At 36.6% G+C, this 16,660-nt stretch overlaps 2 protein-coding genes across 5 annotated transcripts; one reads left to right on the top strand and one right to left on the bottom strand.

Moving 5' to 3' along the window:
• The first annotated feature begins 1,179 nt into the window (after positions 1-1,179).
• Positions 1,180-2,052, top strand: LOC105141154 (ferredoxin-thioredoxin reductase, variable chain, chloroplastic-like). Its single transcript, XM_011048285.1, has one exon. The coding sequence runs from the start codon at positions 1,312-1,314 to the stop codon at positions 1,858-1,860; it is 549 nt and encodes a 182-aa protein (XP_011046587.1). The 5' UTR covers positions 1,180-1,311; the 3' UTR covers positions 1,861-2,052.
• A 3,318-nt stretch (positions 2,053-5,370) lies between these two features.
• Positions 5,371-14,568, bottom strand: LOC105141152 (katanin p80 WD40 repeat-containing subunit B1 homolog). Of its 4 annotated transcripts, XM_011048282.1 has the most exons (19): positions 14,355-14,568; positions 14,010-14,100; positions 13,694-13,850; positions 13,308-13,438; positions 13,089-13,206; positions 12,737-12,963; positions 12,167-12,269; positions 11,528-11,598; positions 11,343-11,417; positions 11,028-11,259; positions 10,358-10,873; positions 8,645-8,704; positions 8,445-8,566; positions 7,347-7,487; positions 6,598-6,672; positions 6,366-6,478; positions 6,082-6,198; positions 5,928-5,996; positions 5,371-5,828 (listed from the first exon to the last, which is right to left on the bottom strand). In XM_011048282.1, the coding sequence occupies exons 3-19, from the start codon at positions 13,719-13,721 to the stop codon at positions 5,765-5,767; spliced, it is 2,262 nt and encodes a 753-aa protein (XP_011046584.1). In that variant the 5' UTR covers positions 13,722-13,850; positions 14,010-14,100; positions 14,355-14,568; the 3' UTR covers positions 5,371-5,764. The 4 variants fall into 4 exon arrangements, with proteins under 4 accessions (XP_011046584.1, XP_011046583.1, XP_011046585.1 ...); XM_011048281.1 differs by having other exon boundaries at positions 14,010-14,568; XM_011048283.1 differs by having other exon boundaries at positions 7,347-7,481; positions 14,010-14,568.
• Between the last annotated feature and the right edge of the window lie 2,092 nt (positions 14,569-16,660).

Here is a 16,660-nt window from a genome sequence, read left to right as displayed (position 1 = left end):
TTGAATTTTTTTTACTCAAATTCATCATTAAACATTGAATTATTAAGCCTTGAGTTTAGTTGTTTCCTCTATTTTTTTTATTATCTTAATCTCATATCCCGAGTAGCTGATTGGTCAAGTTAATCCAAGTTAATTCAAATTATTTTTCTGTGTTTTCTTATGAAAATAAATTTTTTATTCAATTTCATTATTTGATATTAAATTACTAGCTCTTGAATCTTATGATTTTTTTTTATAGGGTTATTTCAAGTGCGAGAAGTTAATTTAAATTTTCTTAACATTTTTTTATTAACTTCAGTTTTTATTCAAAAAAATTTATTTGACATTACTTTGAAAAAAAATTTCTTTTCTATAATCTCTATAATTTTTTTAAATTTTCTTTTCTATATAAATCGAATTAACTTGATTCATCATCTCCTGAGCATTAATTCGTTAGAAAAATTAGCCCGGCCTCCTGAACATTAATTCGTTAGAAAAATTAGCCCGGCCCATAGGGCATCACGGCCCACTTATCTAGTCATTCATTTGGGAATTGTGGTGGGGTTGATCCCTGCCCGCCTGCCTGTTATGATGAGAAATAATATCAAAACATGAAAGCGTAGTTTGGAGATAACAACAACGTACGTGCTGCTTGCTATCCATAAAATATTGGAGGAGGGCAGTCCACCTCTGGTTCTTGATCCCTCCGCGCCCACTGATGTCACGCCACGTTTTCGTGGATACTTCATTTGAATCATTTTCTGTCTTTACGGGCCAAAAATTTATTTATTTATTAATTATTATTTTATCCTTTTTCCCTTTAGAAAATGAGTTTGGATAATAAGTAAACTCTAATTAATAGTAAAAAGGAAGATGGCAAACTCTCTCTGCTTTAGGTGAATTAATAGAATAGTTTGGTTCTTCAAACTGAGGAAGGAGTAGCGGTGAAGAATCGAATAGACCCCTTACTTACTCCATTCGCTTTTTGTTATTACTATAATAAATTAGGGTATTATCAGGGGGGGTAACAGTAATTAAAAAAATGTGAAATAGTGATAAATTAGGGTATTATCAAAGGGGGGGGCATAAGTAACAGTAATTAAAAAAATGTGAAATAGTAGTAGTAAAAATCCGAGAGGTAAAACCGTAAAAGAGAGGAGATAGAAATTTGGGATAGATAGATAGATAGGTAGGTAGGTAGGGATTGAGGACGAAATATATATAAATCGAACAATATCCGACTGGACTGGATGTGTGGTGATGCTCCAAAATTGAAATAGAATAGAAACAAGAGAAGGAACTAGATTACCCATTTAGACTAGACGGAGCGCGATGGGCACGAGTGGGGTGTTATCGTCGGGAGCCGCCGCAGCCTGTTCGGCTTTCCCTTGCACAGATATCACCAAATTCAAATTCAAATCCAATGCCTTATTTTCACCAAATCCAAGGCGTAACTGCTGCTGCTACTCAATTATTACTCCTGCTTGCACTGCCACAGTAGCATCTACATCTTCATCTTCCTCTACGGCAGCAGCAAGTAGTACTAGTAGCAGAGGAAGAAGAAAAACACTAGTTTCATTCTCGGTGGCTTTACGGTCCAACAATTCCGCAACCATGGTGACAGAAGATGAGGAAGAGGAAGCGAAGAAGAAGATTGGAGCGAAGGTTAGGGTGAAGGTTCCGGTGAAGGTTTACCACGTGCCTCGAGTGGCGGAGGAACTGGATCTGTGTGGATTGGAAGGTGAGGTGAAGCAGTACGTGAACCTGTGGAAGGGGAGGCGAGTTTCAGCTAATCTTCCTTACAAGATTCAGTTTGTCCATTCAGGAGGAGTCAAGTTCTTTGCTCATCTCAGAGAGGATGAGTTGGAATTCCTTGATTGAACTATCCTATCCTCATTTCCTTGCCTTCTTATATATCAATCATCATCCAATGCAGGCAGGCAGGCAAATACCTCTCTTTGCTCTTCCTTTTATTTTCATAATAAAATATGTATGTTTTTGTTATAATATGAATGATGTGTATATACATATGTTCTTCTTCAATCCAATCAGTTTTACTTGTTTATCACTTCACAATCGTCATCGTCATCGTCATTCCTTTTTCTTTCAATTTAACAATTTTATTATCTGGAATTTCCTTTCTTTGCTTGTTTACTTGCTATTTTGAGGGGGCGTTTCTTCTTTAAAATTCGCCACTGCAGTGCGACATCTGACCTATTTTGCCTACATATACAGGCTTCTGGAAATTATTGTAGTTAGGATCAATTCTAAACTAGCGCTTGAAATGGTGGAGCTCTTATACTCCCAACTTATAGGGTGTGTTTGGCTGGAGGGCATTGAGGGAGGGATGGATCAGGAGAGAGGGATGAGAAGTGAAGGATGGGGTGTTCCTTTTGTATGGAAAGAAGGGCTAGGACCCAAGGAAGGTTTGGAAGGATCCCTCTATTCTTTCCAAAGGATTGCCTTTTATCCTTCCCTCTATAGTTAGTCAAACAATTAGATGGATGGGTTAACATCCATCCTTTCATTTTACCCTATTCATCCTCCCCCACCCAGTCCTTCCTGCACAGACCCATAGGGTTGCTCTTCCTGACAAAGCCCTCATTTTTGGAGATGCATTTCAATATGTTGGCAGATGTGCTAGGGTTTCAATCCACTTCGTTTCTGACTTCTCCTTGGGCACTTGTTCCTAGCCTTGTTCCTCTGGTTAGTTTATCTTGAGGTTGCTCCTTGTTGTGTCTCGCCATCTAGTGGGATCTCAATGCTCAATGTTGGTTGGTTATCTTTGGAAAATGACAGCAGGGAATTGATAGAATAGAGGAATGGTGAAGGGTACTCCCAATTTTTTAGGACCACTGAGTAGAAAGGAAAGTCCAGGAAATCAAGGAACACTGACTAGGATGTGTGTTTTTGCTTCATCTGGTATAATAAGGAGGCAGTCATATATTATAGCCATGCAATAATACATATGCAATGCAGAGCATCTATTATTCAGTGCTCCTTGGACAATTAGAATTATCAGTTTCAGTGTGTCACTGTGGTTGAAAAGTGTTTTTGAAAATTTTTTATTTTTTATTTTATATTAAATTAATATATTTTTGATGTTTTCAAATTATTTTAATATAATGATATTAAAAATAATTTTAAAAAAATAAAAATATAATATTTTAATACATTTTAAAATAAAAAATATTTAAAAAAGCAAACATTGTTATACTCCCCTACACAAAAGTGACATCAAATTTGCCATACGCAGTTCTGATTCTTCTATTGCATTTAATCAAATTTGATGCTTTGCTTTTCTAGCTTGTGACAATTTTCAATTAAAAGCTGTTTGCTATTGTACAGCTCTGACAGAATTAACGATCACTAGTATGGTTCTTATTGAACTGAAGATCAATTAAATATTTGTACTGTGGTTTTTGGATCTTTCGTAGACCTCTGCCCTGCCATTTCTTTCATCTTCATGCTTTGCATTTTTCTTTGAATTGAAGATCCGCTAAAACATAGTTTTCTCCATGAAATGAGCTGTGGACTTATTCTCTTAGCATTCTTATGGAGGCTGTTCATATGTTTTGGATTTGGTGTCGAAACACCAAAGGTCAGTTGCCTGTTTGTTACTGTTTACCAGTAATATTACTCCAACTTTTGTGGTGATGTGAAATTTCTTACATTTTACTGAAATTTTAACTTTTAAGACGAGGAACTTATTGAGGGCATGCAATCCGTCCGCTATATTGTTTTGAAGGCTAATCTCGATTGGTTACTTTATATCGTGACTTGTAGCAGATGACCTTTATGTCGGTCCCTGGATCCCAGTTCATGGGTAGCTTTGATCCCGGTGAATAAGTAAAGTTAGGTCATAGTCATCCCGCGGAGGTGGTTGTCCAATTTGCCAGTTAAATGCCATGCAACTGAGATTGATTGTGAATGTCAAGCATATGATTTGTCCTGTTTGACTAAGCCACTAAATCAAGCAATGATGCTTCCTAAACCTTTGATTTTTTTTTATTATTATTATTAAGAATAGCCACACAGTTAGAAGAACGTAGAGACAACAGACTTGTAAAAATCCAAAGAAAATTCGTGAATTTATTTACCAAAAAAAAACTCATATTGCATCCCTTGCACAGAAGATCCATGCATGGGAACCATATGAATCAAGCTCTAATTCTCTATACAGGATAGCTGTTTCCAAACTGGACCAGCTCTCAAAATGGATTGTCAAGCCCAAGGGCCCAAGCAAAATAGATCAACATGGGACGAAAGACGCGAAATCACAACAGAACCAAACCAAATCAACCAACCAATCAGATAATAATAATGATGATGATTACGACAGAAAAATAAAAGGCTGTAAATTTTAAAAACCTAAAAAGGAAGAAACCCTTGGTGAAACCTTAAAATCAACAACACAAAAAAAAATCAAACGACTTCAAGATGGAAATCTGAAGAAACAACTTGGCTGTTGATCTTTTATTCAAGCCTCTTTAGTTGAACCTGGTCGAAGGAGATGAAGACGCATAGTGAAAAATATTTTTTTTTATTACTCATAGAACCTGGTTGAAGTAGAAGAGGAAGAGAGATTCAAGCCCTCTTGAGTCTCTACTGATCAAACCCAAACCTAAGGTCTGCTTGTCTCTGCATCTTCCTCTACTTCTTCAACTCAGCCTCTCTCGATTATTTTGCTATAAAAGCTAATAAAGGGTTCTGGGTTTTTTTTTTTTTTCTTGACTAGATTGAAGCCCTTGGAGTAAAAGCTGTGTTTTTGGTCCTTCTCCAACTCAACCTCTCTTGGTCATTTTGCCACAAAAGCTAATCAAGGGTTCTAGGTTATTTGTTTTTCTTGACCAAAGCCAGGCCCTCTGAGATCTGGAGTGAAAGCTGTGTTTCTGGTGCAATAAGTCAAAATAAAAGAGAGAGGAATAAAATACGCGGTAGGAACGTGAAAAAAGGTACCAAAAAAAAAAAATTCCTTCCAAAACCAATCAAGCTTTCCGGAGCAAGGGGAAAATCATAAGTACACTGTTAAAGTCCACGGTAAAATACCTCATCATACACAGTACTGATTCAATTTAATTTGCATGCATCGGGTACTGATCTTGCTGCGTGATTCTTTGAAGCTTACGCTGTGTAATTGCTGGTTTTGTTCTGGCTGGCTTGGGTCCAACAGACCTCCGAAGTTAGGCTTTCGAAACAGGGCATGTTGGTCCAGCACCCATATGGGACCTTCTGGGCCCCTGGCAGGGCCTTTACTCGTGCAACTGGCTAAGCCAGATGTAGATAAAGTCCGAAACAGCCGCGCGCACAAAAGGCCGAAAAAGAGCATGCTGTTCAGTAAGAAAAGAAAAGAGAGAACAAAAGCGGTGGCTAGTAGCCGCAACATATTCGTACACGCTTAAAACCAGTTTGCTCTATTTCCTCTTTCGATAGGTATTCAAAAAAGAATGAATTGATACAGTGCCAAGGTTACAATCTGTTTCCTACATGTTGAGTGGGTAAATCCTTTTCCACATTGAAGATTGTCAGGACTGCAGCAGCCGATGGCAGATGGAGATACACCTATGTTAGCTTTCAAGTTTCAGTAGTAAATAAGATGGAATCAGCGGTACATGGAGGTCTGGGGCCAACCAAGGCAGAAAACTTGGAGTATTAGCCGATGTATGGCAAGCAGTTTTAACTCCTACAAATGCACACTCTGCTCCTCCCATAAAGAAATCATAATCCAAACCATGTAGGTTAAAAACAACATTCACAGTCTGCCCTCACAAGAAACGGTGTTTGGTCATGATACTTCTTGAAGAGCTAGATTTAGCTCCTGGGCGTACTTCGCAACTGAACCACCTTTCCTATTGAACAAAACAGAGAGTAGAATAAAGGAATCCAGGCACAGTACGTTGGGATATCAAAGCAGCAGTTTTCAAGCTAGCTAAGAAAATTGAAGCTACCTTGTAAGGGTAAGCAGGCAACGCTTGACTTTCTCAAGCTCTACAAAGCAGATATTGCAACGTTCCAACCTGTGAACCATATAAGCAGCGTCTCAAAGCAATTTTTGTTGTGTGCATAGAAAAGACAGTTGCAAACATTACAAAAGGTGCACACCTTTGCTCTGCTTCAATATCCACACCAACAGGTGTTGATGCTGATAGAGTCGAATAGATCATTGAACCAAATGTCCTGACCAGCTTCAGCAGCATGTCCAGTGAAATGCTTGAGTGCCTAAATACAAGATAGTTTAGCAATAAATCCTCGCTATTGGCACTCTCTTTTGAAAATTAACAACGCTTGTAGCTGCCCTCTGGAAACTACATTTTCTTATGATGGAAAACACATAGACCAACAGCTGTAAGTTGATTAACTGACAAGTATTACAAAGCACAACCTACCTATCCATGTCACTTCCAAGCAGGTTAGTAAGAAGAGGCAGGAGACATGTGCATATATCCAATGTGACAGTGTCAATTTTATCTGCCACAATACTGATTACATCAGCAAGGACCTGCGAGTTACAGCATATGGAAAGAAACTAAAGGTTAAGAATGAATGTTAAAAGAAACTGTCGCATCCAAATATGCTTATTAAATACAGTGAGAAAAGAGGAGGGAAAGGGGAACTTACAGCGTGGTCAGCCATCTTCTCCATTGCACCAATGGCCCCCTTTACATCATTTCTCTCCCAATATCTATAGACAACCTACAGGAAATCATAGAAAAGTTTCACCAGCCTTTCAATGGCAGCTAGCTGGACGCAAACATATTAACAGAAGTACAAAAGGGAGAAAATAAAAGGGGGGCACATGATGGCTAAATGGAGAATAAATGTAGCATGCAGTTTCCAAGTTCTCATATGTTACAAAAGATAAGAGATGGCCCCAAAACTAAAGAATCTGCTTGGGTCAATGCTGTGTATTTCTTGCAGAAAACAGGTCACACCATTGCATCTGTTCGTTTCTACCATATCAATAAGAAAGTAATAACTCGATTGTGACAACTAACTTGCAGTTGGAAGGGATAAAGCAAGTACAGATAGGAGCTTATAGCCAGCAATTTGGGAGGGTGCTCTGATTGAATCCATCATTATGATAAGAACAAAAAAAAATATGGAGATGCTAAAAGGCAATTTATCAGTTAGGGACAGAAACAAATTACAGTTGCAATTTGAGGTACTTGCATTTATAAACATGCATAGTAACTTTATTGGTAATGAATTTGTCTCCATCTCTCATGTGGAATTATGTCAAGAAATGCCAAAACAAAGATGCCAGTGTTTACTGTCACCAGCACTCCCCTGCCCTTGAATGGGCAAAATATTACATTTATGTCTGCACTTGTCACACACATACACACTCACTTATCCAGCTAAGTCACCTGTAACTTGGCAGAACGAGACTGCATAGAGCTGACAAATTGATCATGCTGTTCCATTAAGTCTGCAATAACATCATCGTCACTAGCAAAAACCATTTCCTTTTCGATGGATGGGGCACGTCCTCTCTGTTTAAACTTCAACATATTAACAGATGAAAAAGGTGTATAAATCAGCATCTTTTAAGTGAATGAAATGAGAAATGAAAAGGGTGTATAAATCAGCATCTTTAAAGTGAATGAAACGAGAAGACTTAAACAAGCACATAAAAAATATATTGGAAAACATGAGCTGGAGTAGAAATTACACCCCCCACCCCGCGCGCGGTGTGTGTGTGTGTGTGTGGCGGGTGTGGTGATAGTGGTGGTGATGTGTGGGTGGATGAGGTAAAATTAAGATCCAGAGCAGGATGTCAGGACTCTATTGTTCTAGATGCTTTTATGCCTTCTATGCCATGTGAGAAGCTTCCTCCAGAGAGACCACTACAATTTAGTGCAACCATCATTGTTACAAATTCAACACAAAAAAAACATATATACCCCTACAAAGTTTGTAAACTAGGTGTATCCTCAACTGGAATAAATTAGTACCCCTCCACGTGAACAGTTTATCCTCCATTTTCCAACCAGAAAAATGTCTAGTTATATCATAGGCAGTGCCACTGAACTAAAATGTCATCTTTTTGAGGAAATTGAGTGCATAGAGATATCAGAATTGGCACCATAAAATGTAAAATTGATGTTCTGATCGCAGTACTGATGGAAAAAAAAGTATGGATCGTAAACAGCACATATTTGATATCATCCATAACAGAACAAGGTGAGGGATGTGAAAATTTTCAATTAATAATTGTTTCATTCATACAAGCAAAGATAAAATGATAGATCATTTTTGTACAGAAGATAAAGACCTAGCATCAAACATAATCAAGTAACAGGTCCTTTTCATTTTTATGTCTTTTTGGACATGATATGTTCTGCATAACACTTTGAAAACATGTAATACAGTCCTGAAACCCAAAATACTAGCACATGTCTTCAGGTGATCAGAAAGTTATGAAAGAGAATGAAACAAGTACAAAAGTTGAAATCAAATCCTACCATATTAAGAGGGAGCACATTCACCACAGATGATGTCCCAGCAGAAATGATAGAAGTAGGTCCCTCATAGCTAGGAGAGCTTCCCCTTTTCTCCCAGTTTATCATAAGTGAACGCATTCTTCCTACATATTTAACGTGAAATAGATTAGGCATATTTGCATTATTGACAAACCTCTTATTGCAACCAAGAACAGCAATACCTCCTTTCTGGCTTTCAATGGAGGGTGCATCTCTGTTTATTTTATGTCCTCGAGTCTCACCTGGAAGAAACATTAATATTTTCAAAATTGGAGTCGCGCATTCCATTTCAACTGACAAAAGTGTGAAAAGCATGCCAATCCAAAGCCACAAATTTACCAAGCAAATCAAAGCCCAACTCATGGAGTCAATGAAACATAGAGAATAAGATGGGAATCATGATCTATTGAATGGGTAAACAGCCCTATGATTTCTTCCACCAACACTGCATGAACATCCATATTTCACTCTTCATTTTCAGCATCATCCTTGTCCATTTCATGAAACCACCCTTCCAACAGCCAAAAAGGTGGATGCTTTACTGGATTCTTATTAATGTTGATTCAAGCTATATAAGACATGTTTCTTCTTGAATCAGATATCAGTGTTGACATGATCACTAACGGCAATGTATTAGCATGATTATCAGCCATTTTGAGAAAGGTGATGAATTTTAACTAGCTTAGGCTGCCATATAAAAGTTGCAAGAGCTGTTTTGATCAGCTAAACCAACCTTGGTGCCTTTTTCATTAAACTAAGGTATTCCCGGCATTGTCATTCCAAGCATCTTAATAAAAAGTCAGATTCTTTGTCATTCTAAGCATCTTAAATAGCAATGATTGATCATAGTTACTTGAATGTAGATCTGAAATATGGGGTATAGAACTAAGCATATTTAATCTCTTTGAAAATAAGCTAAAAGCAACAGCAGAAAACCTCAGTGGAGTACCAGTAAAGCATTATTTGCTCACTACACATCAATTGCACCTAGAAATTCATGGAACAAGTTTCTCAGTTCTAGCAACCTAGATACTATCAAAATGAAGCCTCTTCTACACCATTTTCAACTGTACCTTACCAAAATATTATCTGTAAACCTTATAGTTGCAGTTGTTTATAAATCAGTCCATGGTAAAGCAAGTTACTTAAAGCCATAAATAAATGTGTCGCTGCCATCCTAAAGAAAGTAAACCAGAAGGCTTAAGTACTTTTTAATACCCTTACCCGTCAAGTTCATAATGGGAGCCAATTCCAAGTCCATTGTAAACCAACTATTCACCACATAAGTAAACTTTGATTTGATAGATTTCTAAGCCAAAAGGAAGGTTTCGAAAGCATTCCCAAAGAATGCAGAAACCCTAAATTCTCATTGCAACAGCCTATCAAATTGTGAAACATGTGTAACAGGTAAACAGCTGAGTAAAGACAGCCATCGGCAACTTTAGGAGCTCAAATCAGACCAGATTCCTTATCTACACAAGGATCCTGCCTTGAAACCTTAATTTTTGTCTTTTGAAGCACTATAACATCTAAAGAAGCAATCAACCATCCCCTTCAATCCTCCGATTAAAATGTCATCATCTCTGTGTTATAGAAAGGAGAGGCTAGTTGATAATGTTGGACTAAAAGACTAAAAACATATAGTGTGCATTTATAATGATCAAATATAAGAAAGAAAGGTTTAAGAATTGAAATGCAACAATCTTACTTCAAATTTCACAAGAAAAATCTTGAGTTCTGATCTATCTGATTATTAAAAGTTATTTCTATACAGATAATAAGCTAAATGACGGAATGGCAACTATGAAGCAGCCACAAAACAACAGCATCATACATATATACACAGACAATGAAAATCAGCGGCAAATAATTTTTTCTTAATTAGTAACACTTACAGATTTCTTTCTGATAACTAGTGGGTGGCTCCAATGTTGAATCTGATTTATAGTTTCCAGATCCAAAAGATTGTTCAGCAGTTGTTAGTCCATGAATCGAACCTTTAACTGCAGGAGAAATATTCCTATCAGTGACACTGATCAGTTCTGTTGCCTTGCAACCTGTGGTCTCAGCAGGCTGGATAGAGGTAGTTGGCTGGTCCATGTCCTCTCTGCTATTTGAAAATTTCCGGAAATCAGTTGTCTTCAAATGCAAAGAAAATGGCATTGTCCTTGCTGCAATATCAATTTCTTTTCTGGAGCCAGCTACTTGCTCTGATCTTGAGTTGGTTCTGGGGACAATTACAGGAATTACATCTGCCTTGTTCAAGACTGGAACATTAACAGCTGAATGGACCCTCATAGAACTCCTCTTTGGGGCTGCTGTGCTGGGAACTGTTATTGGACCGGTAATGGTTGCCTTCAACCCAGTGTTTAAGCTTGCTCTTTGTGGAGTACCAGGTGCACTTCCTGTCACTTCAATTAGAATGTTGAACCAGGAATGAAGAACATATGTCACAATCCAGCTTAAGGAATTATTTTAAATTTTTAAAGAATAAAGTAAAGAGAAAAATAGAATAGCCAAAACCAACAGTGAACCAAGAATTGAAAGATTCAAAGAACAGCTTACTCGGCAAAACCTTTGATTCTTTAGAAAACTCCTTCCCATGATCTGAATTTTGAAAATCTGACAACCTTTCAAGAGATTTTGTTTCCTTTACTAAATCTACAACCCACACCCCTACACAACTCTGATTGTATGAGCAGCCAAGAAGCTTTCCTTCATGAACATTGAGATCTGACAACTTGGACCATCCCACATCCACAGAATCAGGGCATCCTATTGGTTCCCAGGAGAAAACCTAAAAAGTTGGTTGCAAATTTAGTAAAACCAGTAGACCCGGAGAACTACCTCTATATATATATACTGAGAGAGAGAGCTTACTTTTAAACTTTCATGCAATCCACAGAGTAGAGTCCTCCCATCAGAATTAAAGGTCAAACAACGCACTCCAGTTGTCTAAAGGGAGACAGGTTCCACAAAAAGCATTCTCTCATAAGAAAAAGCACTAGAAAAGATTTATGTTCCCAAGTTGACGATAAAAGGTATCTCTTAAGGCATAAAATTACCTCTGGCCCAGCAGAACCTATTAACTCAAAGGTTTCAAGGTCCCAAAATTTTACTGTCCTGTCAGCAGAACCTACAAAAAGGCAACAAATTAAGGTACAGAAAGATGTGAATTTTCCAGGAAAATGCAACTTTCTATTCACAGATACAGATTCCTAGTAATGGGGTTCCAGCAAACATAATCACGCGCCTATAATTTTATATAAAAATAGGTGCACTTACCTATGCATCCACCTAATTCATTTCTTGCAAAATTTCAGTTTCGGATTGACACAGAATTAATGAATACTGCTGGTGGTAATGCTAAAGTTGAAGATATAGAAAAGGTTTCACTTTATGTTTTTCTTACTATTTTGTTTAATCATTCTTTATTGGATATGGAATAAAATATAGAATCATCAATTCAAGACTAAAAAATTCGTTGACTTGTTAGAAGCAAACTGTTAAGGTAAGTGTCAAAATGCACGCTGACCCAGGAAGAATTACCAAGATCTATCACAAATCGTGGATTAAATATGCAATGAAGATCTATCACCTTGGAAAAATATGCAATGAAGAAGACAGCATGTGTTGAAACGTGGATTAAAAATAAAAAAACATTACAGTAGACAGGTAGCTTTTCATGGAATCATAAAACTGACCTGTAGCAAGAAGAAACTCGTGGGGATGAAAATCTATGCACTGAATCTGACCCTCATGGCACTTGAAATCGTGCAATAGCTTTCCAGCAGTCAAATCCCACAGCTGTTGAAATCGTGCACATTGCAGAGTTAGTTAAAAAAAGAATCAAACAAAAGAAACCTGTATGTGCGGTTATCTTAAGTAAAAGGAACTTACAAGTGGTAGACACACTAAATATGACCCTAATGCATTCATCAGTTGCATTGACTAGAGAGACAATTGGGTCCGAACCTGGTCTCAGACCCTTGGCACCAGGCACAGTGTGCAGGGCCAAAATATTTTTGGCTGACTCAACTCTCTTAAATTCAAGTCACCAGGTTGATACGCATCTATTCACTGAATATGAAGACATAAAGAAAAGAAACTGGGTAGCAGAAGTGCATAAAACCATGTGTGAACTTTAAGGGCTGTCAATGTGAGGTCCTTGTGATGCGGACTGGACACAGGACCTTTAGTATTTTCTGGCATGATGTGTGTGAGTGGCTGGGTGTAGGCATGATGTACACCAAGAGAAAGAAAACAGTTATAACCTTTACAGTATTGTCCTCTCCACCGGATACAACCCAGCGACCATCTGGGGTAAATCTGATTGCATTGACCCCTCGACTGTGGCCCTTGTATGTGTGAATACAGCCCTTCTTTCTAATATCCCATATCTTAAGATTTGTGTCCAGGGAACCAGATGCAAAGAACTCTCCAAAAGGGTGAAAGTCAACAGATATGCAATTGGATCTGTGACCAGTGAGTGTGCGAACAACTACAAACAGAGCACATGGCAAGTGATGAATTTAACAGACAGAAAAGATAATTAGTAAGAATCAATAGGAATATACAAGTAAATTCTAGTATAGTAAGAGTTTAGAGGACACATCACAAGCATACTTTTTGCCTCCTCTAAATCCCAAAGCTTGACCGTACCGCTTGCAGCTCCAGCAGCTACTAGGACTTCTGAAGAATCAAAGCTTACTGAATCAATCCCGCTTGTGTGTCCGGACAAACTCTGCATGAAAATATTGGATTAGACGGAATGAAAATCATCAGACACCAGACCAGAAAGAAAACGGCACCAAAAAAAAATCACGAACAGAATCGAGAACTGACCAGTATAGCATTGGGCTTACCAATAGCCCAGAGATTAACCTTGTGATCTTCTCCTCCAGTCACAAGAACCCTGGATGATTTCCTGCCAATCTTGAGGCAATTGACACTCGAAGAATGAGCCACAAATTCCTCTTTTCAAGCAATTTTAAAAGAAATTGTGGTCAAGGCCAACAACAGCAGCAGCAATCACTACTATTATCAGTTAAGCAACAGTTTATTCAACGGAGTTTGTTTATTTATTTATTTATTTATTAAAAGACAGATCTGAAATGAATAAGGCAAAATGCAGATTAAGCAAAAGAACAAAAAGAGTAGCGTGAGCATTGTAATGAGCAGATGAAGCAGTAAAAACAAAGACAAAAACAAAGCAAAATTGAGGAGGATACGGAGCTTGTAGGCGCGTTTAGTAGTCATTGCATTGAGAATTAAGAAGAGAAAAATGGAAGGGTGAATAGAAAACCCTAATAATCGAGCAAATGCCGCAGCACTTGTTTCTCTTTACACGTACAGCAAGTTGTTTAAATCATCATCATCGTCTTCAACCTAACAGAAAAGGGCAAAAAAGAAAGAAAGAAAAAACAGATCTCGTTTAGGAAAATACAAACAATAAATAAAATAATAAAAAATTGCGAGCATATGTCACACGTATGTTAGCTAAAAAATCAAAGCAGTGGTCGGATCGACAGAGAGGAAAGCACATACATTGTGTTGGAGTAGTTGAAAGCTACCGCCTCGCCTCGCCTCCTTTTTGTTTTTTGGTCTGCCTGTCTTTGTCTATGCTTCTTTCTCCGCACTTAAAATTAAAAATTAAAAATCACTTACTAATCAACAGAGCACTGAGTTATGGCGGAGGAGAAAGTTGCAGAATGTCCACCGCACACTAGTAGTAGGGGTAGTTAAGTAGAAGACTAACACCGATAATGAAATGAAATTAATTAAGAAAGAGACTAATTAAGGAATAGTGTTTATTTATGCGAGAAATGGTAATGCTGATGCTGCAGGTTTAGCAGTTACCGGGGAAGAAAATGATAAACACAAGCCACGCACAGAGATGGAATGTAACAGGAGGGGGTGGGACTCAGCCTAGAGTAGCAACCAGAGGCAAGAAATAGAGAAAGGAGAAGAGGCGCTTTCACATTCACAGGAGAGATGTGTCCCTCTCTCGCTCTCTCTGTGCAAGATAATAATAAATAAATAAATAAATAAATACGCTGATAGTTTTTTAACAAATACGAAGACTGGAAGTGGAGTGAATTACTTTCTAAGCGTGCTAATTCAAATTAATCTCAAAGGGTGGGAAATAGACTATATGACGAAATATCAAACAACAGGGAGAGGAAAAAAAAAAAAGGTGTGTGAAAAGTACTCGTCGTCTCAAAGGAGCTGGGACCCAAAAAAATAAACAAGTAGACCCACCTGGCTACAATGCCTCACTGAGCTCAACCGGTGGTGGACCAGGGTCCATCTCCAACTTTACCATTCAGGTCTCCCTCCTTGCCTGAATTCAAATCAAAATCAAAAGGCCCAAAGCATGCCCCGCCTCCACTTAACCTTCTCGTATCTTTCCCACTTTTTTTCATTTTTCTCTTAAAAGTCAATAGGCCCCTGTACATTACAATTATGATTATATTATAATTACAAAGAATACTAGAACAACGTGTTTTGCAGTTTTGCCTCTAATGTTTTCAGTTTTTTTATTTGCTAATTGTAGTTTTAGGTCTATTTATTTCAATTTCCAAACTTTATTTTCATCGCCAGAGCAATTATCAAAAAAGATAGGCAAAAGAGAATGATCTCTTCAGCCACATTTTAATTACAAAAACAAATTAAGTTTGCTGTCAATAGATTTGTTTTGAAGAGAAGTTCAATAAAGATATTTTTATTCTTTAAATATGTCATAAAAACAAGTAGCTTGGAGAATATAGAGCTCGTTTAATTTGATTTGATTTTTCATGTTTTCAAATCAAAAAAATATGAGAGTTTAGATTTATGGAATCAAAAACAAAAAGTTAATAAGTTTAGAATTGGGTTTGAATGTTTTTAAAAACAAAAAGTTTTTTTACTATAAAAAATAAGTTTAGAATTGGGTTTGAATGTTTAAAAACTCAAATCTTGATTTTATAGTTATTAAAGGTAACCAAAACTTGCACGAGAAATGACATGTTGCTTGTCCAAACTAACGGCTCATTATTTTATTTATTAAGAAAATTAGAATGGACTTCATGCTTGACTATTTTTTTTAAAAGTTGCTAATTAATATCCGGTAAGAATATAATATATATTTTATTATTTATTATTGTGAATATTTATATAATTCTTCCAAATTCTTTGTTCTTATATATCTTGATACAAGTGCAGGAAAATAATACATTCATGATCTTTTTATTAAAAATTGCTTCAATCATCATAATAAATTTTTATTTATTTTTCTTAAAAATATATATATTTTTGTAAACATGTGAATACAAAAGGTGATTTTTTTTATTTAAATAATATATTTATCTGATTTTGATGTGTTGTGCAAAAAAATAAATAAATAAAATATTATTTTTTATAAATTTTCAATTCAAAAAAACTTTTATAAAGCAACTCGCACGTTATTATTTAACACACACTTCATACTATTTGACCATGTTATTGATTTTGATTATAAATTATTTGATATTTTGTAATGTAAAAAAAAACACTTTAAAAAATAAATTCAATTATAAAAACACATTCTTAAAGTATCAGCTAGGCACTTCCACAAGATCCTCAGGTCTTCTATAACTACAACTTGCTTCATAAACACATTAAATTATGCATCAAGGGTTAAATAAATAGCAAGGTCCACAACGACTTAAGGCACTTGACTACGACTTATTTGTGCTTTAAATCGATATATATACACACATATTAATTCTTAACTCACACCTCAGTCCATCTTATATCATATAACCTTTTATTTTGTTAGCAGAAGTAAAACCCACCTTGCACCTCGTATAAAATTAACTACTAGAATAAGAATCCTTTATTTGTGATGAAATCTCAAAAAATTTCAAGTAATTTGAGAATAGAATTTTTGGGTTGGATAATCAGTTAATTAATTTATCTTAATAGTCTCATTAATTTAATCTTGGCCAAGATGTTTGATAGTATATATCTAGTGCTTAGTGGACTAAGATAGCTTATAACTAATACCTGCAAAAGATCTCTAAAGAAATTTTATACATCTAAAAACTGTAGGGAGATTAGGATCTAAGATGTTGGATATGACCGAGCCCATGAAGACTGAACTCTTCTCCTAGACAGGACCCAAAAGAGGATGGTCATCTCTTTTGGCATGCTCAAAAGAGAACGTGATAATTTCTTTG

Source organism: Populus euphratica, unplaced genomic scaffold (assembly GCF_000495115.2).
Source record: "Populus euphratica unplaced genomic scaffold, PopEup_1.0 scaffold250.1, whole genome shotgun sequence".
Taxonomy (NCBI): Eukaryota; Viridiplantae; Streptophyta; class Magnoliopsida; order Malpighiales; family Salicaceae; genus Populus; species Populus euphratica.
The sequence above is the reverse complement of the archived record's forward strand: the minus strand, read 5'-3'. Positions and strand labels throughout refer to the sequence as shown.